Raw genomic sequence first — 26,437 nt, 5'->3', positions numbered from 1 at the left:
CGCAGCCGTCCTCCGACACTGTGCGCGCCGGCCTCGTGTTTTTATTTTTCGACACGGCTCCGCGCAGCCTACAGAGCATGAAATTGTGGTATTAATGTGCATCTGCGAAACAGTGACAGTCCTGTTCTTTCTCTTTGTCTTCTGTTTGTGTGGGTTTACACATGCACACGCGTTTGCTCGTTAAGGATCCTGGCTGCAGCAGGGGCACACATGAACATCTCAGTGGACTTGAGGACGTTGAGAGCTGTGCGAGTACTTCGACCTCTCAAGCTGGTCTCGGGCATCCCCAGTGAGTCTCACTTATACTAAATCAATGTGCCGTTGTTGTCCTTTTCATCTGGATCTATGTATGCGCAGGCTGCGTGTGATAAAGAGGATTAATGGGTAAGCTTAAGCAAGTGGCAAAATAAAAGCAACCCCGTTATTGGCAAATACTGATATTTGGTATCAGCATGAGGACAGCTGTTGTTTTTATTTAAGGTATTGCCTCAGAACCTTCTGGAAAACTAATCAATAACATTGTAACAGTCAAACAAGAAGCAGTCAGAGAGCACAAACCTCCACCAAGGCAGCTCGCTTACTTTTAAGGGAATAGTACAGTGTCGTGTTTTGTATGTAGGAGTAGGTAACAGATAACAGCTATAACTGCACGTGAGCTTATTTTATAATATTAAACTACAATTTATTTCTAGCTAACTAGGCAGCTCATTCGTTCTCTTCACAGAACTTTCTTTAAAGATATGACACATTTTGGGATCAATTTGAAAGAAAGGCAGGTGTAAAATGTCAAAGGTGAGGTCAAAGGTCAAATGTGATATTTAGAATCTCCACATACCAGTATCATTTCCTAATATAGCCAATAAAACAAAGGCAGCAGCACTTTAGGGAAAGTTTAAAAATTAAAAGACCTTTTCTGGAACTTTTGACCTCAAAGAAGAGGTCAAAGGTCAAAAGTAACACGATACTTAAAATCACCACATTATCGCTGTCCCTGTATCCATATGTGTTGTCATTTTAAATCGCTCTATGTTAGCATTATCATCACTTTGACTTTAAGATCAATCTAGTGACCAAATCTCTATACAATACTTTCTACATGTTGACAACACACACTTGTAAAAATCATAGTTTAACTTCTTTTTATTTTCCACAATAAATCATTTCGTTGAGCTTGATTAGTAGATTTCAGCTAAAATATGAATTATTATTGTATGTAAGTGTAACATCGCCCCACTCAACACCCATACACAGTTTTATTAGTTTTATTATGTTTACAAATACAAAGAGCTACATGCACACACACACAAACAGCAGCAGAAGCACAACCTCCTTCTTTCAAACATAATTTATCTCAACAGATTTGCAACACTTTTCACTTTGTGGCGATTTTTCACTAAAAAGAAGTTCTAAAGGATTTTATGAGAAGCTTCAGCTGATGCATTTAAATTGTTGTGCGTGTGTGTGTGTGTGTGTGTGTGTGTGTGTGGTGTGTGGTGTGCGTGTGTGTGTGTGTGTGTGTGCGTGTGTGTGTGTCGTGTGTGTGTGCGTGTGTGTGTGTGTGTGTGTGTGTGTGTGTGTGTGTGTGTGTGTCGTGTGTGTGCGTGTGTGTGTGTGTGTGTGCGTGTGTGTTGCTGCGTGTGTGTGTGTGTGCGTGTGTGTGCGTGTGTGTGTGTGTGTGTGTGTGTGTGTGTGTGTGTGTGTGTGTGTGTGCGTGTGTGTGTGTGTGTGTGCGTGTGTGCGTGTGTGTCGTGTGTGTGTGTGTGTGTGTGTGTGTGTGGTGTGTGTGTGTGTGTGTGTGTGTCGTTGTGTGTGTGTATGTGTGTGTGTGTGTGTGTGTGTGTGTGTGTGCGTGTGTGTGCGTGTGTGTGTGCGTGCGTGCGTGTGTGTGTGTGTGTGCGCGCTCTCCCTCCAGGTCTGCAGATAGTCTTGAAGTCTATAATGAAGGCCATGGTCCCTCTGCTACAGATCGGTCTGCTACTCTTTTTTGCGATCCTCATGTTCGCCATCATCGGTTTAGAGTTTTACAGCGGCAAACTCCACTACAGCTGCATCCCGAAGCCTGGGATCCTGGGTACAGACGCTCAGAGTTCATCTTTGAATGTCAAAGAGACGACATTGTCTCATGGATAAGTTGTGTTTGTGTACAGCAGTCTCATGCATGTTTATGCACTTCTTTAGGTCGTAGCTCTGTACTCATAAGCACAAATGCATACACACATGGGCACAGACACACACCATACTAGGCTGCACCTGGAGATGTGATCAAACCAAACCCTCTTCTGTGTAATTAAACCCAACAATGCAGGCTGGCACAATGGCTCATTGTACATTCATAGGTATCATTAACCTCCGAGCAGCTCCTGTCACACACGAGCTGAATGGACAGTTTGATAACACAGACATACTCGAGTATTTTGTGTCGATAGATGGTCAGATTACTAGAAAGTGGACATTGATTGGTTTAAGCGTTTCATGCTAAATCCTAAAGTGGACCAGATCCGGTTTTTCACTTTCACTTGTCTTACTGTGGGTCTGTTTTTCTCACTTTTCATCTCTCTCTTCAGAGAATGAGACTATGGACTCATCTGAGGTCGAGTTTCCGTGTGGCGTGCGTAAATGTCCCGCCAAATACACCTGCAACGATACCTGGATCGGGCCCAATGATGGCATCACGCAGTTTGACAACATCCTGTTTGCTGTACTCACCGTCTTCCAGTGTATCACCATGGAAGGATGGACCACTGTACTCTACAATGTAAGACAGCTAACATGCACGGCTCTGCCATTCATAGTATTTTGCTGGATTGCTGCAAATTATTAAAGCATAGCAGTAGTTTGTTACAATTCAGACTCCATTAACCTCAATGAACAGAAAGCAGCTTTAGCTGCAGGATGTTAATGACTGCTAAGTGGATGTTTGCAACCTCTGATGTAGTTTAGCTGCGGATGGAGAATATGGGGGAATATGTTAGTAGGAGATGATTGCAAAGAGCTACGTTGGTTTTCCTTAGTTCTCATCCTGCCATTTTAAGACCTCTGGACCTCCTGTGAGTGTTGTGAGCTGTCTCAAAAGTTTAATCTATAAATAACGACTCTAACTTTAGTTAGTAATTGAATAAAAACAATGGCGAGCAGGACAGTTTGTGTTTTTCTTCAATATGAAGAACACTAAAAGAAAGGATGCATGACATGCACAGGCTTTAATTGTTCATTTTTGCTTGTATGCTTTTGCTTTTATCTCAGTAAAGCAAAACGCACGCTGCTGTGCCAGGGTGCAATTTGCGGTCAGCTGCCTGCTCTTTCAGTTTTTATTGAGATGGATGGAGGCATACGATTTGCCAGACTGATTGCATTATGTCGTCTAAAGTGATGGTGAATGAGCTTTACCGATGAGTGAGGACCGACAGAGGACAGAAAAGGATGACATCAGCGCTGCTGTGCTGCTGAAAATGATCTGCGGACAGTGAAGACGTCCTGGGGTTTAAGAGGAATATGCACCTGCGCTGTGTACACAAAAACTAAAGCCACTTGAATAAACAGCAGTTGTGTTGTCATGCTTAGGTCCTGGTGCTATAAAATAAAGAAACAACGTGTTATCTAATGATGTCCAAGAGAATAACCCCCACAGATCTATGGACACAGTATCTGTATCGGTTCCTTGCCTGCAGACCTGAACCTTACACCTGTGTCTTTCTGCTGTCTTTCCCTGTGGCAGCATGGGTCATGCTCCAAGCTGTCTTGAACTAGCTAAGATTTTTATATATATATATATTTCAGACCGACGATGCCTTGGGCCCCAGATGGAACTGGCTTTACTTCATCCCTCTAATCATCATCGGCTCCTTTTTTGTCCTGAACCTGGTGTTGGGAGTCCTCTCTGGGTAAGTCCACTGACATTTTTAATCTGTCGTGGGTTCAGCCTGTTCCAACACTGATGTAAATTTAAGGGGATTTTTCTTTTTTTAAATTCACTGTCTTTTTCACTTCTCGTCCTCTATCAAATAGTTGTGAGCTAGAAGAAGTGTCATCAGCAAACAGCCAAATTAAAGATTTAGAATAGAAAATGAAATTAAAATGACATCTTCCTGGTTCAAGTAAGCGTTTGGTCAGTCTACACACTACATTAGAGTTACTGTGTAGTTTGCTAACAGACGCAGGTTTAGGGCTCTGGTGTTCTACACCTGTGTTGGGCTCGTCGTTCCCTGAGATGGGCTGCAGCCATACAGCCAGCTCGGTTTGTTTGTTGATTTAAGATGAGTTAGACTTGCTTTGTTCACCGATAAATAGAATTACTGACAAACTAGCTGCTGCCAACTCAAACCGTTTCACTAGACGCTGTCTATGCAAGTTAATTAGTTTTACAGAAAGGTCAGTTCAGGATCCATTGTCATTATCTCCACAGGGAGATAGAAGAGATTAAGTTCAAGACAACAATAGCTTTTTCTTCGAGAGGAATACTGCATCCCTGTGGCCTTTAAAAGTGCGCCTCATCTGTTTGCTTCTGCAGAGAATTCGCCAAGGAGAGAGAGAGAGTTGAAAATCGCAGAGCCTTCATGAAGCTGAGACGCCAACAGCAGATTGAGAGGGAGCTCAACGGCTATCGGGCCTGGATCGACAGAGCAGGTGGCTTTAGTCCCAGTCACAGACGAACTTTTCCTCAATGAGAAATAAAAATAATCATTTCTTTCATCTTCTATAATCCTGTCAGTTGTGAACCATGGGAGGTATTCGATGCAACATATAAGCGTTACGTTTTGCAACAAAAACGCTGTAAATACATCACAACAGATGGCGGTAGAGCTCCTTCATGTGAACCATCAGCTGCTCAGTTCTGACCATACTTTTTTTTTATAGAGGAAGTTATGCTTGCAGAGGAGAATAAAAATCCAGGACCTTCTGCCCTTGATGGTAAGTCAACAGGGATCTTTGTTTTTCCTGCTATTGCAGTACATCCTATCTTAGTTCATGCTGGCAGATATGCTTTAAAAAATGTATGCTATTATTTTTTGCACTGCGGATCGGCTTTAGATTGGCACACGCTGTTTAAGATTCAGACATAGGAATAAGAAGTCTTTCCAGTGAAATGTATTTCTTTTCATTGTGTTTGTTCATTTTTGGCTTCTATTGTGGCTCAAGCTGATCCAGACTGTTCACTGTGATAATGACTTTATTCTTGCTTATGGAAGAACTCCTAATATCTTTAGTAATCCTCTGATTTTTCATTGCCAGCATCCAGTCAAAGTTTCAGTTTGTATATGTTTCAGTTTATGAATAAAATAATGACATGCTTCTTAACTGTTGCTATGCTGAGTTAGCATTTACTCAGAAATATCCCAAAAGCTTAAATATAAGAGATGGACATGACCTCTTGATCTGAAAACCGATGACCTTTGACGTGCATTCTTTTTAAACTCATCTGATTGCAAAAAGTAGTCCGATTATATGATGCAGGATTTACAATACTGCGTTTGTGTGCGTTTGTGTAGGTATTTACCTACACAGAGTTGTTTGTGTGCAGTCCTCAAAAAACAAAAGACAGAAAGAAAACAGCATGCAGCTCACCAAGGACGATGCTGACTGGCTGACAACATCAGGGATTAGAAAACTGCTGTGGTGATTGTTTGTTACGCTCATTTCATTTAAGCTTTTCGTTTGTTGTAAGTTTGCTCCACGCTGCAGCTGGCTGAAGAACCAATGACAGCACAGGCAGCAGCAGCTCACAGACTGGTTGTTTGTGACACTCCAGGCTGGTGACAGCAATCAGTAGTCAGCAAAGTTGAACTTAGGCAAATACGAACACAAACGCAGTGCCGTAAATCCTTTATCCTTAAGATAGAGTCTGCATTCTTGCTGTATGACCTCCTGTTATATATGGACTCAACTGCAAGTTTAAAAACGAGGCACTGCTGTATTAGCGCGCAGCGCTCCATTTGCTCGTCACGTCTGATTCAAAGAGACAAAGATGGCCTAAAACGCTCATTTTGAGGTTTCAAAACAGGACTTCAACAATCAGTGTGTGTCCGTCTTTTATATACACGCAGTCTATGCTCAGATGTAGCTCACCAGTTTTGATGATCACCTGACTTGAGCACCATCGGCATCTGAAAATGCAAATTGCTGTAGTTAATAGCTGGTTACCAAATACCTGTAAAAATAATAATACTAACAAATTAAGTGCTCATGGTAAACATAATGCTTTGTTAAGATCAATAAGTTTGCATGCACAAAGTAAATTGAGGAAAAGGTTGGCTGAGCTTTCTTGTCAAAGCCTTAAATGATGCTGTGATGTATTATTAGATCCTGAAGAATATCAGGGGATCAGGATGTACCACAAAACATCTTTTTATGCCATTATGTCATTATGAAAATGTACCGAGCTGACTTTAGCCTTAGGCTCACATTAAATAGGTGGGAACCCATCTTTATATCTACTTCTACGTACGCAGCACAGTGTAGAAGTTCAGGATGTGTTGCTGCTGTCGTGCATTTGTAGAAATTACTCGTATCATATCATCTGTCTCAACAATTGCCACACAGAGAGCACTGATAGTGTGAAGCTTGTCATTAGATACAGTGCCCAACGGATAGCTTAGTGCTCCTCTGACTCTGACCCTCTCAACACTACTGTGACCTTTACTCGCTGCACTAGCATTTTATTAAATGTTGATTGATTGGCAGCTCTCAGGAGGCTCCCAGAGTGGAGTACAGGTGGTGTCTATGGTGAGAACCGTTCTCTCTTCTGCACTTTGCGTAACCCACTTCTTACCCCATTTTACCACACACAAGCACAAACACACACATGTGCGGCCACTAATAAGCAGAAACAAACTCTTAGAGAAAGGAAAGAAAATCCTTCAAGGATGTTCTTCTACAAAGACACAGTGGTTACATTTAATTGTGCAACACTAACCTGTAGCAGAAACACACAGCGGCTGCAGCTGCTGTGATAACAATAAATGCAGATGCTCTTATAGCTTTGATTAAAAAGAAAGGTGGTGCACAGCAGTTGCCTTAGCAACCACCAGTCTCAAAATGCAGCGTATGGATGTGTGACTGAGCGTGTGTGTTTTGGCAGGACTCTGTCTGCCAGAGTCTGGTCTGCCATTAGAAAACACTGCTGTGTGTGCGTCTGCGTGTGTGCGTGCACGTTTGGTCAGTGGTTTATTAAAAAGTCCCCAAGCAAATATTGCCTGCAAGTAGATTCAGAAATCACAACACAGAGGAAAGGTGTGTGAAGGGTTAGGATAAGATGAAAAGGTAATCATAAACACATCCATCAGTGAAAAAGGTCAAAGCAGGCTCATCACATCCACTTCCAGCATGTGTGCGCTGCACGGCGTGTGTGTGTGCTTGTGCTGTACGGGAGCACTCGGTAACGGCTCAAAAAAGAGGAATGCATGGACTGTTAAGCAGCCTCGGAGCATGGTTTGCCATGATGAAGAAGCATCCGAAGATTTGCATTCAGCTTTTTGGATCATTGCACCAACATTAAATGATCATTTTTGTCTCATTTAGCTGCAGCGTTATTGAGCTGAATTTGCCCTTTTAGCTGAAACTTCACAGACTGTAGCTTGACATGCATTTTACTCTCACTTTGATTTCTTCTCATCATTTATTCTCATTCTTTTCACTGCATACTTGCATAATGCCTTGGTCCAACTATGGACGTTGTTTTTTTAAATATGAGGGTGGTTATGCACAAGGCAGTTTAGGGGTGTTGTTAAGAATTCCTCTACTCAAAATATTCAGTACAATACCAAAAAGTTAATTCTGTTTTCTGGCCACATTCACCCAGAATCAGCCTTGTGTCGCTGCCCTCAGTGTCATTTCTCAAATTTGACACGTGCAGCTTGAACAGGTTGTTTTACATTTCTGCTCTGTCTGCAGTGTTGAAGCGAGCCACCACCATCAAGAGGAGAGGCATGGATGTGGTGCGTCAAGGGCAACCAGGGGAGGAACAATATGGTGACATCTCCTCTGTGGGTGAGTGGGAGTGTGCAAACGCTCAGACATATGGGCACAGAAAGTCGAACACCAGCAGGTGCACGCTGAGCCCTGCTGCAGTTTTAAATACAGATTTTTCTAAGACTCAGAGTGGGAACATGCTACACTGGATCTATTCGACCACAGTTTGTCTCCCTGTCCCCCCCCCCCCAAAGGCATCCCCATGACCAGAACGAGTATCCGGAGCACTAAGCGAGGTCCGATGGCATATTTCCGCCGTAAGGAACGTCTCCTGCGCATCTCCATCCGCCGCATGGTGAAGACACAGACTTTCTACTGGACTGTGCTCGGCCTTGTGGCTCTCAACACACTGTGTGTAGCCATTGTTCACCACAACCAACCCTTATGGCTCTCCAACTTTCTCTGTGAGTCACAACTCATTGTGGTAGCATTTTGCAGCATGAGACGTGCTCAGGAAGTCAGTCATTTGTCCGGCTTGAAATCTTTCACTGTCCAGTTTCAAAAGCAAAGGTTGACTTTGCTCCAAATAATGAAAACGTACAAATCTACAACTAAGAAAAAAGAGGAAAATAACAGGCTGTAGCTAATAAAAACGACAGCTCTTTACTACAAACTTGAGTGACAGTTATAGAAAACATGAAACGACGATTCTTTGTTTTATTTACAAGAAAAGAAGCCATCAGTGTAAGTTAAATACAACCTAATCATTCAACCTAGGCATTAATTAAATCTTCTCAGTCATTGCATTCGGTGGTGGAGAGCACTGATTGACGTAACTTTGTTATTTACGTTTCCAGACTATGCAGAGTTTCTGTTCCTCGCTCTGTTCCTGACTGAGATGCTCCTTAAGATGTACAGCTTGGGCCCACGTCTTTATTTCCACTCCTCCTTCAACTGCTTCGACTGCAGCGTCAGTACTCCGCCTCCCTCTATTTGTGTCTAAGAAAATTCAGATGCTTGCGTTTTTAAATTCAGTCCTCTCTCCACGTCTGTCTCTGCACCGTGTTTGCCTCTCCTCTTCTCCTCTTCATGACCGTAACATCTGTCCACTTCTCCTTTTTTTGATCAATACGCTGCTCTTTGTAAACTCGCTGTAACTTGCCTGCATGTCTCTTTAGGTCATTGTTGGCAGCATCTTTGAAGTGCTGTGGGGTTTCTTCAGGCCTGGCACTTCCTTTGGCATCAGCGTCCTGCGTGCACTGCGTCTGCTGAGGATCTTCAAGATCACCAAGTTAGTCCTGCAGGTTTCCTCACTCTTCACCATCTGTTGAGATTTTATATTATTTGCATTTCCCTGTTGACCAAAGACTAGCAGTATTAGTAACGTGTGGGTCCCTTGTATGTTAAACTACAGAGCAAATCACCTGTTTGATAGTGTGATGTCATCGTTTCTATAATAACACTGAGCTAACAGTAGACAGTTTATAATCCGAGTTTAGTTTCTTTACTCCACTCCATCATCATCCTTGTTAAAATGATACACCTGTATTACCCACGATGCATCTCTGTGCGCTTTCCTAATCAATCTTATCCTATATAAACTCAACACCTCTCAAGCAAGTTTTGTTTCAGGGTTTCTTTTGCATTTTGAGCCTCTAGCCTGGATGAGGAGCCTCTTAAACTGTGTGATGCTTTTTCTTTTTTCATTCAAACTGGTATTTTTCCAACCCAAACAACACTGACAAAAGAGACGACACTTGCGGTTATTTATGAAATTCAGTTTTGCAGCTTCCTCTGGAGAAACAGAGGCTTTGTTCTCATGTGCTCATAATTTATTTCACATTATTTTTCATTCTCCACCAACAGCTGTAAACATATTCTTTAGATTTAAATGTTTCCCTTTAAGTTCTCGTTAATGGGGTGATAGACCGCACAAACCCGAATCCAAAACCTGTGCTTTTTTATCTCTTTCAAGGTACTGGGCGTCTCTGAGGAACCTGGTCGTCTCTCTGATGAACTCCATGAAGTCCATCATCTCCCTCATATTCCTTCTCTTTCTCTTCATCGTTGTCTTTGCCCTGCTTGGCATGCAGCTCTTCGGTGGAAGGTAAGACTCCACATAGATTCATAGATTTGTTTAAAGTCGACCTATAAAACTTCTTCTCGTGATCTGTCATTTATATACTTTTAAAGGATAGAAGCTCATATTAAACATAGCAGGAGTTTCTAAAATCAAGCTTATTTTACAGTAATCCCTCTGAGACCAGAGATAAGCCTTCAGACTGCTATAAACAGTCTGTTTCGGACTGTTGTTTTTTACCAATCATGGAGCTTTCTGACGTCATAGCCATTTCAATCGTCTGCTGTTGAAACCTTGTTTGTGAGGGGCGGCCAATGAGAAGAAAGATGGCTTACGGGAGAGGAAGTAGAATAGCTTGCTTCAGGCTGTGGATCAGCAGACCGGCTGCGTCATGTCCCATCAGAAGATAACAAGGATCATTTTTGAGCAGTGAATCATGCAAAGCAGCTGTGCCCGAGCTCAAGAACAAAGATATGGAGTTGAAAATGAGAATAATAGAACCTCTTTAAGTAAAATTCACATTTTGTAGTAATTCAATTCAAGTAAATTCACGTTCACAAACATAATAATAAGGATGGAGCAGACTTCATGGTGTAGTAGATCCTTATTTACTGAACTGAGAAGACAATAAATGCAATAGATGCTCCTGTTCAGTTGTTTTTATTATACCAAGACACTGTGTGAGCTCAGTAGAGATTTAAGACTCACATTTGACACACACACACACACACACACACACACACACACACACACACACACACACACACACACACACACACACACACACAGCTATTGTTTCTGGTTTCCCCCTGAGTCAAAGGCCCTTTGCCACAATCTTTTTCCTCATGAAAAGCTGGCTGAGGTAGACGAGCATGTCCTTGTGATGAACTGGCCTCTAGAATTAAAACTGAGAAGACAAAAACATAAGTCTGTTAGCCAGACTGTCATACGTTGGATTGTCATTTGTAGACTGATTTTTATGCCTCTGCACAGGCAGCTGTTATGGAAATTTCTTTAAATTTGGCTCAAACATCCTGTCAAAATTAAGGACAGTTTAATTCCGGTTTTTGTTTTGTTTTGTTTTTGCACCAAATCATAATACCAGCCACCCAGAGGGGTTTTATATTGAAAGGCAAACAATAATTCTGAGAAAACCCCAATAGGGAGACAACCCCCTGTGAGCAAGCACTTGGCGACAGCAGGAGGGAAGAACTCCCTTTTAACAGGAAGAAACCTCCAGCAGACCAGGCTCAGGGAGGGGCGGGGTGAGGGAAGGTTTAGTGAGAGAATTATTCACTGATTGTCTCACAGTTTCACACGATGGTCTAATAGTAATGTAACATCCCAAAAGTCCAAATTAAAATTTGGGCAGACATGGGGATAAATGTATCAGTATCAGAGTACTTGATTATAAATGTCACTTATTTTTTACAGGTTCATCTTTGAAGACTACACTCCGACAAACTTTGACACTTTCCCTGCAGCTATCATGACCGTCTTTCAGGTCTGCAAATGAACCTGACAGTTTCTACTTTCAACACAGCTTCAAAATATATAGGAAAATTACTTTTAAGTATACATTTTGATAAATGTGGACCTAGAGGTGATTCACCAGCAAAGCTCTGCATGGCTGTGTGCTGCTGTGGGCGTGTTTTCACAGATCCTTACCGGAGAGGACTGGAACGAGGTGATGTACAACGGTATTCGCTCCCAAGGTGGAGTAAAGTCTGGCATGTGGTCTTCTGTCTACTTTATAGTTCTCACCCTTTTTGGAAACTGTATCCTTCATGCTAAAAATAACAGACAGCCTGCTGCTATTATGTAACGCAGGTTTATTCTAATGTTTCTTAATTGCACCTGAAATTGTAGCCATTTTTTCCATTGTTCACTCTCCCGTTTGATCTCATTTGTAAAGCTTAACATATCGATTTGTGTTAGATTCTTGAATTCCAATTAAGAGAGTGGAAGACACTGTATACAAACAGACATGTGAAGCAGACAGATCAATAATATTGACCATCTGCTCGATGTCCTTCATGAACTCCTTCTAGTTGTCCTTTGTCTATAGGAGGAGGAAGCTTTTTACATTTTTGGAAATTTCTCTTTTACCAAATGGACAAAAACTACCTACAGCTAACTAGAAAGTGATTAAAAGTAAAGAACTATTATATACATAAAGAACTATATACATCATTTGGTCTCAACCAAACCTACACTCACTGGATCTTTCATTAGGAACTCCTTTCGAGTGCTGGTTTGGCCCTTTAGCCTTCAAAACTTATTTGTCTTATTTGCGACATGGATTCAACAAGGTGTTAGAAAGAGGAGATTTTGCCCCTTATTGACATGATAGCGCCACACAGTTGTTGCAGATTTATTGGTAGCACATCCATAATGCAAAACTGTCCCACCATACCCCAAAAGGATCGAGATCTTAGTACTGTGGAGGTCATTTAGGCTCATTTTAATGTTCAAGAAACCAGTTTGAGATGATTTGAGCTTTGTGACATGGTGCATTAACCTACTGGAATCAGCCTCCAGTAGATGGGTACACTGTAAAGAGGTGGTTAGCAGCAATACTAAGGTTGGTGTTAAATGACGCTCAGTTGGTACTAATAAAGAAAATATCCACCATACCATTGCATCACCTTCCTGAGCCACTAACAGAAGGAAGGATCCATCCATGCTTTAATGTTGTTTGTGTTTTGTCCCCACCATCCAAATGTCTCAGCAGAAATCAAGACTCATCAAACCAGGAAATGTTTTTCCAATTTTCTGTTGTCCAGTTTTGGGAGCCCATGCTAAATTGTGGCCTCAATTTCCTGCTTTTAACTGACAGAAGTGGCATCTGGCGTGGTTTTTGCTGTTGTAGCCCATCTGTTTCAGTGTTCAGTGCCATGTGTTCACAGATGCACTTACCTTGGTGCATCTGGTAAGTGCACCAAGGTAAGTGCACTGGTGGTGGTCAGAGGGCCCGGTGGCGCCAGTGTCCGGCAGCCTCGCCTCTGTCAGTGCGCCCCAGGGTGGCTGTGGCTACAATGTAGCTGCCATCACCAGTGTGTGAATGTGTGTGTGAATGGGTGGATGACTGAGTGTGTAAAGCGCTTTGGGTCCTTAGGGACTAGTAAAGCGCTATACAAATACAGGCCATTTGGTTGGAGCAAGTGCTTATTTGAGTAACTGCACAAAGCAATCTGGCCATTGTCCTCTGACCACTGGTATTACTGTAAGAAGGCATTTTTTCCCAGATAACTGCTGCTCGCTGCATATTTTCAGGTCTTTTATTTTTTGGGACCATTCTCTGTAAACCCTTAGAGATGTTTGTGGAGGAAAATCTCAGTATATCAGCAACTTGTAAAATCATCCAACCAACCCATCTGGCGCCAACAGTCATCCCTCATTGATGGTCATTGTTGTCAGACCTTGAACATTTTTGAACAAGGACACAATGTCGCTGTCACAGTGCTGTTGCACAGGTGCAACGTGGTTTTTATGATTTCAGTCTGCAGTACTGTGGTGCATCTGTCTCTTAACAAAGAGTTCATCTGTTAGTCCTTAACACAGGTGTAACCAGACACTTTGCTTAATGTCTTCTTGGCCATTGCTGTGGATAACCTTGCCAATGCACAAGAGCTAACAAAGGTAATAAAACATGAATAACAAAAAAGCTTCATTTAATCCAGCTCTCTTTATTAATGCTGAGTAGTTTTAAAAATCTCCCCTCTTTCTTTTTCGCTGTCTGATTTTATTCCATTATTTACAATTACAGATGTTACAGCTGTTCATTCCCTCTTCATCTTCTCTTCTTTTGATCAGGATGAAGAGGAAGCAGAGGCAGCGTTCAACCAGAAGCATGCTCTGCAGAAGGCGAAGGAGGTTGGACCATTGTCCTCCTTCATGTCCTCAGAGTAAGTGCTGTATGCAGCCTCTCCTGCCTGACCTTCTCTCCTCCCTCTCTCTATCTCGTCCTCCCTCTTGTTCCCTTCTTCAGCCAAGAAGTGTGTCTAGTCTTCCATGTGGTGCAATAGATTTTGGCTTACTAATAAAACTACAGAATGTAGAACAGTCAGATGTGCCGTCAGTACAAACGATGACTAAATCGAGTGTCTCTCAGTGCTGGCTCGTAAACGTTAAACATCACTTAGAGGTTGTCGAGTGAATCGGTTCTAGGTGCTGTCCCACTCCAGACTTATTGGTACGTGTCCACTGAAAGGTCTGCTATCTATCCTCTGCCTGACCCCTGCTCTGTAATTTGCTCCTAATTGAAGTCTATGTCTCCATGGTTACTGGCTCCACTCTGGGGTGGGAGGTGCTGACATAGTTGTTATGGAAACAGGAGTACTTAGGATCCAAATTAAGGGTGGTGTGTCCATTACAGTAATACACGCCTGTGCCTCTGCAAAGCAGATGTTTTCACTGGAAAATGTTATTAATAAAATGATGTGACCTTATTTTCTCAGTGTCCAGGTCTCCAGCTTTCAGAATAGATGCTTTTGTTTTTTGTCCTTGGGAACTGATTGAACATTGCTTTGACATAGTTGGTGGAAGTGCATGTGCATGAACACAGGTGGGGACCTCCTGCTCTGTACGCACGCTGTGTATTGAGAACCAAGCGGTTTGTTGCATGGGCATGAAGAAGACTCTATGGGAACACAGAATATTAACATAAATTACTTTATTTATTCTGTCTCTGTCTTTCATTCTTGAGACCTTGCCCTTTTTGTTAAAGGTTCTTGATGAAGAAAACAAAGATTAAAACAAAACAGAAGAAAATTGCTGAGTATTAACTTCACTTGAACCAGACGAGGGTCCGGGTTCTTATCAGAGCCCGTAGAGCAGACTGGGAGGGTCAACTTGACAGAGGACACTTTGAACTTTAAGGGTTTCGGGTCTCATCTCTGATGTCAGCAGTGAAACTGTAGCAGTGCCTGCCCCTGCTAGCCCCGAAGAAAGTTTTTGCATGGCAGCATTTCCTAAGTTAAAGTGCAAGACGCTGCACGTCGGAGGTTGATTATTGTCTCATCTTGGGAAACGCATGCTTCTGGTCAGCATGATCAAAGAAAAACAGAAAGATATGCACGCACACTCACCCAGAATGGAACATTTTGGTGTGTGCTCAGTTTTTCTTTCAGTGGGAAGTCTTTAATCCCGCTCTCAAACACTCCTCAGTATTTTCAAGCTAATATTTAGAAGCTCGGCACTCGAATCCCCCCGTTAGCTCTACTAGCATGAATGCTAATCTGTGAGTGCTCTGAAGTGGCAGTCGTGTTCAGAGCTGCATCCCAATGTGCTGGTTTTGTTCAAAGGGTGTCTGGAAATGTACTCTTTGTCTGCTGACGGAGCCCATCTCTGTGTTTTCTACCTGTCCTCATACCGTAGCTCAGAATGTGTAACATTTCAGTCTACTCAAGATGTCTTTTTTTATCTATGTTGTGCTTACTGTTAATGTTTATTAATGTTGTTTAATTGTTTCTGATACTGTTACCATCTTGTTTGTCAATGTGCTGCTTGGCTCCAGCGGAGACACACACCAAAGCATCTGGAATCCCTTTAATCTCATTCAGAATATTTTTTTCAAAGCAATGTGGGAATAAATGTGGCATTAATATTTCATTTTATTTATGTGTGCAGAATTCAGAAAATAGTTTCTTCCCTCCAGCAATGAATAATAAATTCACAGCAGCTGGTAAATGGCACGAACAGCCCGGATAGTTGTTTTCACGGCCGCGTCTTTGTGTGAGGCGCCAGTTTGCTGTGTGTCTCCTGGCCTGTTTTGTCTCTGCTTACAAAGCACTAATGTCTTGTTTTCAACCAATCGCTCATTGATAACACGGATCACACAAGAGTCCACGCTCCAGTAAGTAACGCTGTCTGTTCAACTCTCTGAATCTCTCACTCATAGACTCATCCTGCGTGGTGTTCTGTCCGTGCTCTGTCCTGTACCTTCCGACTCTCCAGCATCATTTGAAGCTACATTTCTTTCTAAGACTTATTCCACTGACATCATTTTGCATCTTAGCATTTTTGTTTTTCAAGTCGCACGACAATTCCTGGCTTATTTTTTCACCCAACATCTTCATCGAAAAACAAAAAAGTTGCTTCATGTTGGATGAAGTTTCTCTTTGTAACTGGTAAATCACTCGAACATCAACCCCAAGCACTTGCGGTGTGCTGTGATGTTAATGTGATGTACATGTTTTGACTGCAAACATACATTTCATAAATCAAAAATTTAAAAATGAAGTTTCAATCAAATCAAATCACCCATGACAGACTTAGATCTATACATTACGACGCTAAAATAAAACCATTTCAGCACGAAAGCTTAAAGAAACCTTATTTTAAACCTGCTTAATGCTTTCTGTCTACGTATGCTGACATCGTACCTCGTTTTCCTTTTTCCAGGGGAAGCCGCAGGAGGCGGCCCTATCTGTACAGGAAACGAGCCATTCACCGCAGCAGGCCTACCTATGCCTGCTCCCTGGAGGAGGCCCATGGCAGTGTCAGGGAGGGCCGCCCACCCCCACCACTCAACCCCTCTAACTCTTTCATGTCCAGGAGAGAGAGAGGAAAGAGGATGACCATGTCAGTGTGGGAACAGAGGACCAGCCAGCTGCGGAGACACCGACAGATGTCCAGCCGAGAGATCCTGTTCAGTAGCCCCACCGAAGAGAAAGACGGTCCTCCTGCCTCGAGCCAGGCTCACGTACGTCCACTTTCGCTGCACCGCAAGGCCGTGCAAACACCGTCAGGGAGTATAAAGCATCTGACAGATCCCCTAGCCTCCCCAGCCAAGACCCAGCCTTCAGGCTCCTCCATAACTGTGGATGTACCACTGGATGCAGCTCTGTCTGGTGACATACCCGAATCAGTGGAGCCAGAATCAGCGGATCCCACTGATTCCGTGTTCAGGAACATACCAGAGCCGCCTGATTCAGTGCCCATCCCTCAGAGCAAAAACCTGGATGTTAATCAGAGTCACAAACACGTCAGTGAGCGTCACAGCCCCAGATTGAATGGTGAGCGTCAACACAGGGCAGTAAAGAAGTTCAGACCTCCAGATAATGGGGAGGCACTGACTCCAGACATGGGAGGTCGTGGTGGAAACAGGGGCAGTAAGGACTTGTATCACTATGACCATCAGACCAGGACCAGAAGTCAGGGGTCTTCTCCTGCAAACGGAGGCCAGGCGGCGAGCTGCTCAGTCGTCGGGGACAAGAAGAGTAACCCTGGGAAAGCAGAAGACGCTAAAAACAAAGAGGGAGACGTCTCCAAGCATGAGGAGAGCAGGTGAGACACACAAACAAGTCGTTTTAGTAGCTGAGGTTATTTGGCAGATAAAGTTTAAGGGCGATGGAGTGATCAAATGGAAAGGGAGAATGCCATCCCAGCAGAGGGCCCAGGTGAGATACATCCCAGGAGATCACATTTTAATCCCAATACTTAATTATGTGACTTGGAAAAAGTGTAGCAACATGTTGTACAATGGAGAAAAAGCACAACTTCTAATAAGATAACAAATTAATAGCTTTTTTCTTTCCTGCACCTTTGACCATTTTAATGAAATTCAAACCTAATTTAATCTAATATTAGTTTTCAAAAGATAAATCTAACGTTTCTGCGAGGAATCATTGACCGAAGTGTGCGTGGATTTGCAGTTGTTTGAACTAGCATGCCACAGCTTAAGGTCCTTTCATCAACCATTCATTGGCACCTGTACATAAAATTATCTCCCTATTCTCCATCCATGTCAGCAGAGCTGACAAACGATCTGGCAAACAAGATGCAAGAGACGATCTAATCTGTCATGGTTTTTGGTCATTTCATGCCACGTCAGAGATGTTGAAAGGACCGAGGTCAACATTTCACACTTGGCTTTAAACTGCTGTTTTAATTGATCTCAGTATGTTTCCTTTAAGTCTTCATTTGTAAAACTCTTATTTGTGTGACCAGTGACTGAACTTGTCTTTTAAGAGTACTACTCTAATCTCTTCTTATGTCTTTTATACTCAAACTTTTATTTCTTCTCCAGCTTTGGAGTCGATAGATTCGCCACCCAGCAGCAGCTGTCCTGCTGCGAGCGTGTCACAGCAGGACAGCTGCTGCTCACATCTGTCCGGTAACGTGTTCCTCTCTCCATCTCCAGACCGAGTGATAAGAGTGCAGAAGGGGACAGCGCTCCAGCAGATAACCAGAGCCACACTGGTGATCAGTGTCCCCAGAAGCAAGAAGAACCTCCTCAGCCTTCAGAGCCGCCTGCGCCTGCTGTCCCAGAGGACAACAAAGAAGAAACAGAGATGCAGCAGGAACGGGATAAATCTCAGCTGAGCTCCAGCGTGATCGTCGAAGTGCCCAATGTGCAGTCATCTCTCGAGCTCTCCACAATCAAAGGTAATGGACCAAATGTAGATTTGTGATTTTCAGGTAATTTCTTGTTTTCTCTAATGGCTTGTGAGGAGGCTGCTCGTATTTGCAGCCTCGTCTGAAAGCTCATCAGTGATCGTTTACGTGGGACTGGTTTCCATTCTCACAGGTGGATGATCTGCAGCTATTATAAACTCAAAAAAGCATTTTTGAAATGTTCTAGTAAAGCTCTGAGTAAGGATGCAGTTATAGGGACGTGCTTGATCTCATATCTATCACACTTAATTTACATTGTAGCCTCCAGAGATAACGCATTCTAGGAAACAGTGAGTCATGTCATCACCTAAGCCGGGCCCCACAGTTCACGGCTTACCGCTGCTAGACTTCATCACCTCTCGCTGGATTTTTCTGGTTAAAAGTCCCCACAGAAAACTTTCAGTGTTTAGGTTGGCTTTCTGAGGCTAATGCTGTCCTAGTGGGCAGACTGTGATAAAAACAGAATCTCCTTCTCCTGACCTCCTGCAGTCAACATTAAGGACCCTGAACAGTGTAAGTCAGAGAAGGAGGAATCAGAAGAAACGAAGCCGGCCAACTCTGTGATCCCAGACAGTATGTTCATCTTCAAACCTGACAACCCGTAAGTTGCTGTCTCTTACATGGACTATTGTATCATGTCTGTGTGACGGGGGAATAATAGTGCAGTAGGACTGCAGAGAGTTTGATTAGAAGGTCAATTGCACTCTCGTGTTTCAGAGTCTCCTCTAGTTGCCAGACAACCTCACAGTAAGTAATGCCTGGATTATCTGGGCTTGAGCCCATTGGATTTCAAGCAGCCAACTCTCAAAATACTCTGTTAAATTAACGGTGCATTCAAGTGCACCTTGTAAACCCAAAAGCCAATAATTAAATGGAGAAATACGTAGTTTAATATGGCTTTAAGTGTCAGTGGTTTTATAAATCTGGCATTTTCTCAGTCTTAAATGAAGACCAAGGGGTTTGTTTTTAGAGGTTTCAGTCTTTAGAAGCAAACAGTTCATTAAATTAAACAGCTAACAGCTGCAGAATATTCATGCATTCAGGCTGTGAATGTGAAAAACACATGATTGCTGTCAGCGTAGCATGAGTAGAATAATTCATGACATTTTGCAAAAACTGGTGGTCCAGTCAAATGTAGCGACACACTTGGATTTAACCCTTTAAAGTCAAAGTGTTTGATTCATGAGTTTTAGTACATTTTTGAGATTTCTGTGTTATGTTTTGTTTTTTTCGGACAAAAAGCAAAATAAGCAAAACTAAAAATTGCAAAAGTGCCAACAATACGATAAACATTTAAAATCATTTATGCAAATTAACATTTTCTCTAAATTATTTCGTGGTTCAGGCTTTAAAGGGTTAAATCCACTTAGCTGTTTGTTTCGTTACCTGTGCCACTTAACTTCAATATTTCATATGAGATCATCTTAAAATGCAACGACACAAAATGCTGTCAGTAAATATTCCTGTGCAACTGTTGCTAACACAACGCTCTGCAGTGTGTCACCCTTTAATACCTGTGGCAAACCTGTGGCATTTACTGAGATCAGCTCTGTGGCGTGTTATGCATCGTCATGAAATGACAGTCAGAAACATTTCTTCAGAGACGCCTTTCAGAGCGAAGTTTTCTAGCTGTGAGATGTCGCAGACAGCAAACTGAGGAAGAAGCTGCAGCTCTCACTCTTGTGTTCTGATAAAGATGATCAGGCACTCAACAGAAATGTTTCTAGGATGTGTCATGACTCAAAATCCTCTTAATTTGTCTTTTATTTAGTTGCTTTTCAGTCTGAAACAGCACAGCTTGGTGACATAAGGAGAAGTTGGAACCGAATGGGATATTTGTTTGAAATGAACAAAAAAGAAAACAAAATGTAGATTTTTTTTAAATTCTCCATTTTCATATGAATTTGTAATCCTTGCATATTAGTGTATAAACTGTGGCTAAACGTTTAGTCTTCTTCTTTGCCTGTGCCTTACGTGGTCTCCACTCTGCTCTCTCCAGTGTGCGTCGAGCGTGTCATTATGTGGTGAACCTCAGGTACTTTGAGATGTCCATCCTTCTGGTCATTGCTGCTAGTAGTATCGCACTGGCTGCTGAGGACCCTGTAGCCACCTCGTCGCACTGGAATAAGGTTTGTGTTCACACTAATGTTCGAATCACCTGTCTGAGGCAGGTGTTACACGATTGTCTCAGTGGAGGATCCAGTCTTTCTGCTTTTTTAATCACTCTCATCCTGAGATATGAGTTCAATCGCGCTTTATCAGCACTGTGGGTTTCTCAGCTCCCCTCAGGTAAGCAGATTAAATATCATTAAGAACAGAAGGTAAAAAATCCTTAAACTGTTTTGCAAAAGGCCGCTTGATGGGGGGGCAATTATATCTGATGAGTGTGGCAAATGAGGTCTGAAACACACTGAGCCTGGTTATTCACTGGAGGAGCGGGGCTAATCCTGTGCTGCATTAATGTCATTTGAGGGGACCTTTTCCTGCTAAGCGACTATCAGGAAGCATATGAAGGAAAAAACATTGTGAAATTGTTTTCTGCGCCCTTTGTGTGTCATCTCGGATATTTCTAAAGCGTCTCTGGCTGTGACTTTACAGGTTCTGCGCTATTTTGACTACGTGTTCACTGGAGTCTTCACGTTTGAAATGATAATAAAGGTGAGTTATTATGAAAAAATGTCAGAAGAAATGGTGCTGAATCATGTAAATGTATCTAATGGGTTTAAATTCAAAGACATCCTGTGGTTTAGCTGGATGAGTTCAGCAACAGACAGAACAAACAGAGAAAAACGGTTTCTTATGAAAACATATCTGACTACCAAAGTTGAAGTAACCGGTTTTATGTTAGAATTAGGACCCTCTGCTGTGTTTCAGCCTTGAAGTAACAAACATGGATTTATTGCAGCAAGTTGAGGGCTGTAATCTTTCCTCGCTGACTCATTATCACCTCTAACTCGCCGCCTGGCTCTGTGCTGTCTCCAGATGATTGATCAGGGTCTGCTCCTCCACGATGGCTCCTACTTCAGAGACCTGTGGAACATGCTCGACTTCGTCGTAGTGGTGGGAGCGCTGGTGGCCTTCGCCCTCACGTCAGTCACGTGATTTATTTTTATTACTCTCATGAGCTAATCATATGTCTTAACACAAAAGTGTCTCTAAATCAACTGTAAGTTATCTTTTGCATCACAGTCTGTTCCATTTCCTTTATGGGTTTGTAACTGTTGTTATAAATGTCCCTCTCTCCTGCTTTAACTGTCTGTGGATGATGCCTCTGTGGGATTGACCAGCAGCAATGTGATGGGGTAAAAGACTAAGAAAAGTCCTCTCTTATGAAAAATACTAACTTTAAATGTAGTCATTTAAATTTCTGCAGAATGCCAAATTAGTAAAACGTGTTATACATGTTGTGACATGTTGTTGTGGGTTAAAGGTGGAAAAGAAGAAGAAGAAGAAGAAGAGGCCAAAATGGGACATTAACGATGTTCACGCTGTGTGTTTCTGTACAGAAATAACAAAGGACGGGATATCAAAACCATCAAATCTCTGAGGGTGTTGCGCGTCCTCAGACCACTGAAGACCATCAAGAGGCTTCCTAAACTAAAGGTGTGAAATGCTTTTGACTGTAGTTGGCTTATTTGTCTGTTTTGGTTTTGATGAGGCAGTTCATTAAAAAAATATATACTCTTATACCAAAGAGAAATCAAATTAAATAAAAATTTAAAAGACAGAATTTAAATTTGGTAAAAATGTTGACAGTCACATACATTTGTATGTCAGAGCTCAAGCATGAACTTGCACGTTGCTTCAGGTTTAGAGTTTCCTTTGTTTCCTGTTATGTCAGTTCACTTTTATTTATGTAGCACTAAATCCCAACAACAGTTACGTCGTGGTAAGACCCGACGATAACACGGAGAACGTTTATGCCTGCGTTAGCTGTGTACTACAACAGGTTACATATGCAATGGTCCTTCAAACCTGCGCGCGCGACACGGTCACTGCGCACAGGAACTCTGCGCTGCGCACAAAAAAGCTCAACCACAATTGAAATTAAAATAAATACGTAACATTGTGTTGTTTTGCAGTGTGAGTCAGTAAGTGACCGGTGACTTATAATGCGATTCACATTAGTGTTATGCAGCTGTGACAGCGTCCTTATGTGCCGCCACCAGTGTTTTAGCTAGCAAAGCAGCATGGCCGATGTGGAGTGAAGACACGCTAATGACAACGCGTACAACCAGTGGCGATGTGAGCAGGACAGACGGAAAAATTGACGGGAAAAGTGTGGACTTCAAACTATATACCAGCTTTTATAAAACGAGAGTTATTATTCATTATGTTTTTTATTGTGTTTTTTTTTCTGAATAGTGTCGTTGTTGTTTTTTACCACGGGAAGAAAGCGCTCTGCCTGTGAGTTTAAAAAAAACAACAAAACAACCCCACCCTTTCCTATTGGTGGAAAAATATCCCATGTCAACCAATCAAGAAATGACATGGCAACGCGGCATTTGGTTGTTTAGGAAGAGCGAAAGAGAGAGAAAGTTTTGAGATGTTAGAGATTTGTGACGTTTAGCGTGCTTGGAGTCTACAGTCAGTGTGTTGTGTAGCAGACAGTTTTGCTGTGTGTGTCAGAACAATGAGTGACTGCTGAATGTGCTGCCAGAAAGCTACTAAAGGCAGATTACAATGTAAATACTGTCTCCAGGTTAAAAACAGGTGGAGTGATACACCTGCTGCTGTCTGCAGGTATCAGGCTCCTCCGAGTGGCACAAATAATTTGTGTGGCATCCTATTTGATGCAGAACAGCTGATTGTTCTGTAAATAGTTGTTTAAAAAAACGCATTGACTGTATTTTTAGATAAATAGCTGCAAATAACTTTGTTTGCAAAATTCAGTTACTTTTTTTAAACTAGTAACTATAATTAATTACTTTTTCAAAATGGCTTGCCCAACATTGGTCATTATATACTGTATTTTGCAGACAAAGAGTTACAGGACTCTCTCCCAGACCACAGCAGGAACTTCACGCAGAGCTTTATAAAAACATGTGAAGTGTGTTTTCAAAATTGCAATTCAACTTATTTTACTTCCAGTAGTGCCAACATGCTACAGGTCATGAACAAGATTTTTCATTGTTAAGTGAGTTATAACACTTAATTAAAAGTATCATACCAGAAATGCTGTAATTTGATTATTTTAGTAAACCATGTAACTTGGATGGATTTGATGCTGGCGTGACCACAGTGCATGCACACGTCTGCTGCTGCTCACAGTGGTCCAAGGGAGGTGGTGTTTTTGCTCTGACACATGAGGAATTAGAGGGAACCTTGCACATGAGGGTCTGTTCTGTGTTTTTCTTATAACTGTTTGTTGCAAACCAGAGAGAACAGAAACCAAATGAACAGACAGACAAGAGTAATAAACCATGAGCAGCAAACTGTGAGCACTGAAGCGTGGAGACCCGTTCTAACTGATCAGATCTCCAAATCTGCTGTTGATACCGTCAGAAAGCCTGGAGAAGTATTGCTCAGCACCACTGTAAAAATAGCGAGGTGGTCTGTCTTCCTGGAAGCAAAATATAAAGAAGCGGGGACTGGCCATGGTTGATCAGTATCTGTGTTCCTCTCTTCCAGGCGGTGTTTGACTGCGTAGTGACGTCTCTGAAGAACGTCTTCAACATCTTAATCGTCTACAAGCTTTTTATGTTCATCTTTGCCGTCATCGCTGTTCAACTCTTCAAGGGGAAGTTTTTCTACTGCACCGATAGTTCGAAGGACACAGAGAAAGACTGCCAGTAATGCTCTCTTATATCTCTACATTTTATAAATGAAATTGTAACTTGAGGAGAATGCGGTTAATAAACCTGAATGTGTAAGCGTGATGGTATGAACGTCTGTGTGTTGAGTTGGGTGTGGTTGAAGTTGAGGCTGAGGGTGGGAGGTGAAGCAGGGGGCAAAGGGAAACCAAGACCAGTGACGACAATGACAAACACAACCTCACCACGATGGCTGTATGTTCCTTCAGGGGTTACTATATTGACTACGGGAAAGACAAGAAAGAGGTGAAGAGAAGAGAGTGGAAGAGGCATGAGTTCCACTACGACAACGTCATCTGGGCGCTCCTTACTCTCTTCACGGTTTCCACTGGAGAGGGATGGCCTCAGTGAGTTAACTTTAGATATTTCTTTCATTGGAGCCTTGTTTAATTTTATGTGCATTTATAACAATTTAACATCTGGCTTGTCCTCTGGTTCCAGTGTGACCTTTCATGAAGGAAATTTATTAGATGTGATTCATTCAAGAACTATATTGCAATTTTTTAATCTCAGGCTACAGATTAAACGGGGCTCGTGGGTTTGCACTGTCCCAGCCCTTCTTAATTGGCAGTTGCCAGGAAATAAACCTCTGGAAGTGATTTCCTCAGCCACTTAGGAAATTGGTATTTGCTCTCCATCCTGGCAAACAAATTCTTAAAAACAATTTCAGAAGAAAAAGCTGCTGCAACACATGATCTAATAATGTTCAGAAAGAGAAAGTTTCCTGCACAGAGTAACGCTTTCTGGCACAACTTCACTACTTCCAGGAGGCACGGAGAAGAAGGCTGAAGCTCCAGCAGCGCTTCTAGACTTTGTTGTTTGTGCTTGAGCAGCATTTTGGTCTGCAGCCTTCATCAGGGGCCCTCACCGATGACGAAACGCTCTTTACTCTACAGGCGTTGCTGGAGCTTCTTCAAAATTTCCTCCACACTCCGTCTTAGGTTTAGGGGGCCGTTATGAAGGCTGATGTAAAGGCTGTTTGGTTCTTGTTGGTCATGGTTTGATTAGCATCTATATCAGCGTTGGTTTAGCATTGCACCGCTGCTTTCCCAGGGTTCTGCAGCACTCTGTGGATGTGACAGAAGAGGACAGAGGTCCGAGCCACGGCAACAGGATGGAGATGTCGATCTTCTACGTCATCTACTTTGTCGTCTTCCCGTTCTTTTTCGTCAACATTTTTGTGGCTCTCATCATCATCACCTTCCAGGAGCAGGGAGATAAGATGATGGAGGAGTGCAGCCTGGAGAAGAATGAGGTGATGACATGCAGGAATCAGTATTGGTACAATCTAGTGAAATTAAATATGCTAGTTAGGATGCTGCTCGCAGCTCTTCTTGGCAGTCAATAATGTTAAAGATCAGACATGGAAAAGCCCCATCAATCAAAAATACAGCACACAATTCATTCTCTTAGAATCAGCGAGTCTTTTGCTTTTGTCTAATCAGAATTTCCTCACATTTATTTTACGGCACAGCTGATTCTTTGTGCTTACTGCCGTGTTTTAACTGTGGTTCTCTCTGTATTTCAGAGGGCATGCATAGACTTCGCCATCAGCGCCAAGCCCCTGACCCGATACATGCCGCAGAATCGGCACACGTTCCAGTACCGTTTGTGGCATTTCGTTGTGTCGCCTTCATTCGAGTACACCGTCCTGGCCATGATTGCGCTCAACACTATCGTGCTGATGATGAAGGTGAGGAAAAGGAGGAAACGACAGGAAAGAAATCAGAGAACTTATTAAATTTTGCATTTTTTAACGAGAGCAGAGCATTAGATTAGTGATAAATGAAAGCAGAAGCGCTATTATCTGCCTCACGTCTTTCCTTTCTCTGCAGTGACTTAGTCTGGTGTGTTATTTTCCACACATCCGTTTGTTGATAGGAAAGCACACCTTGCATCACTTCTCGGCAACATATTCTGTGATGAAAGTGCGACTGTTAACACTTTGGGTTTAAAATAAGCCGAGGTGCGTCACTCTGCGGTAAAATAAAGGATGTGCTCGTCTCTCGGCGCCGCCTGAACGCGCTGTGATGTTTGCGTTTGGATCTGCTGATGTTTTTGCAGTATTTATTTTCTGATCTGGCCTCTTCTGGGGTTGTGCTGGTTGTTCAGACAGACAGGCGCTCAGTGACTCAGCCTGTATTAAATATTGATCTATAATGTCCGTGCGCTGCTATTTAGCATGACCTCATTAACTGTGGCCACCGCCCCTAGAGGAATGACTCCTTTTATAGTGCGA

The 26,437-nt window shown here is 42.5% G+C and overlaps 1 protein-coding gene across 1 annotated transcript in view; it reads left to right on the top strand.

Moving 5' to 3' along the window:
• The window catches only part of LOC102302220 (voltage-dependent R-type calcium channel subunit alpha-1E), a 113,925-nt gene that overhangs the window by 72,439 nt on the left and 15,049 nt on the right, over positions 1–26,437 (top strand). The window contains exons 7-34 of the mRNA XM_014341229.2: positions 186–289; positions 1,913–2,071; positions 2,565–2,755; positions 3,778–3,881; positions 4,508–4,623; positions 4,855–4,908; positions 6,679–6,720; positions 7,888–7,983; positions 8,160–8,369; positions 8,763–8,875; positions 9,084–9,196; positions 9,881–10,012; positions 11,420–11,489; positions 11,646–11,763; positions 13,560–13,627; positions 13,802–13,893; positions 16,391–17,275; positions 18,132–18,376; positions 18,875–18,986; positions 20,385–20,514; positions 20,984–21,043; positions 21,368–21,474; positions 21,676–21,687; positions 21,892–21,988; positions 24,017–24,177; positions 24,408–24,545; positions 25,252–25,453; positions 25,727–25,891. Coding sequence (XP_014196715.1) covers positions 186–289; positions 1,913–2,071; positions 2,565–2,755; positions 3,778–3,881; positions 4,508–4,623; positions 4,855–4,908; positions 6,679–6,720; positions 7,888–7,983; positions 8,160–8,369; positions 8,763–8,875; positions 9,084–9,196; positions 9,881–10,012; positions 11,420–11,489; positions 11,646–11,763; positions 13,560–13,627; positions 13,802–13,893; positions 16,391–17,275; positions 18,132–18,376; positions 18,875–18,986; positions 20,385–20,514; positions 20,984–21,043; positions 21,368–21,474; positions 21,676–21,687; positions 21,892–21,988; positions 24,017–24,177; positions 24,408–24,545; positions 25,252–25,453; positions 25,727–25,891 — 4,096 coding nt within the window. The remainder of the gene's footprint in view (positions 1–185; positions 290–1,912; positions 2,072–2,564; positions 2,756–3,777; positions 3,882–4,507; positions 4,624–4,854; positions 4,909–6,678; positions 6,721–7,887; positions 7,984–8,159; positions 8,370–8,762; positions 8,876–9,083; positions 9,197–9,880; positions 10,013–11,419; positions 11,490–11,645; positions 11,764–13,559; positions 13,628–13,801; positions 13,894–16,390; positions 17,276–18,131; positions 18,377–18,874; positions 18,987–20,384; positions 20,515–20,983; positions 21,044–21,367; positions 21,475–21,675; positions 21,688–21,891; positions 21,989–24,016; positions 24,178–24,407; positions 24,546–25,251; positions 25,454–25,726; positions 25,892–26,437) is intronic.

The sequence above is a fragment of the Haplochromis burtoni genome, unplaced genomic scaffold (assembly GCF_018398535.1).
Source record: "Haplochromis burtoni strain Fernald_Lab_line unplaced genomic scaffold, NCSU_Asbu1 Contig_466, whole genome shotgun sequence".
NCBI lineage: Eukaryota > Metazoa > Chordata > Actinopteri > Cichliformes > Cichlidae > Haplochromis > Haplochromis burtoni.
Note: the sequence above shows the minus strand (reverse complement) of the source record. Positions and strands in the feature narration are given on the sequence as shown.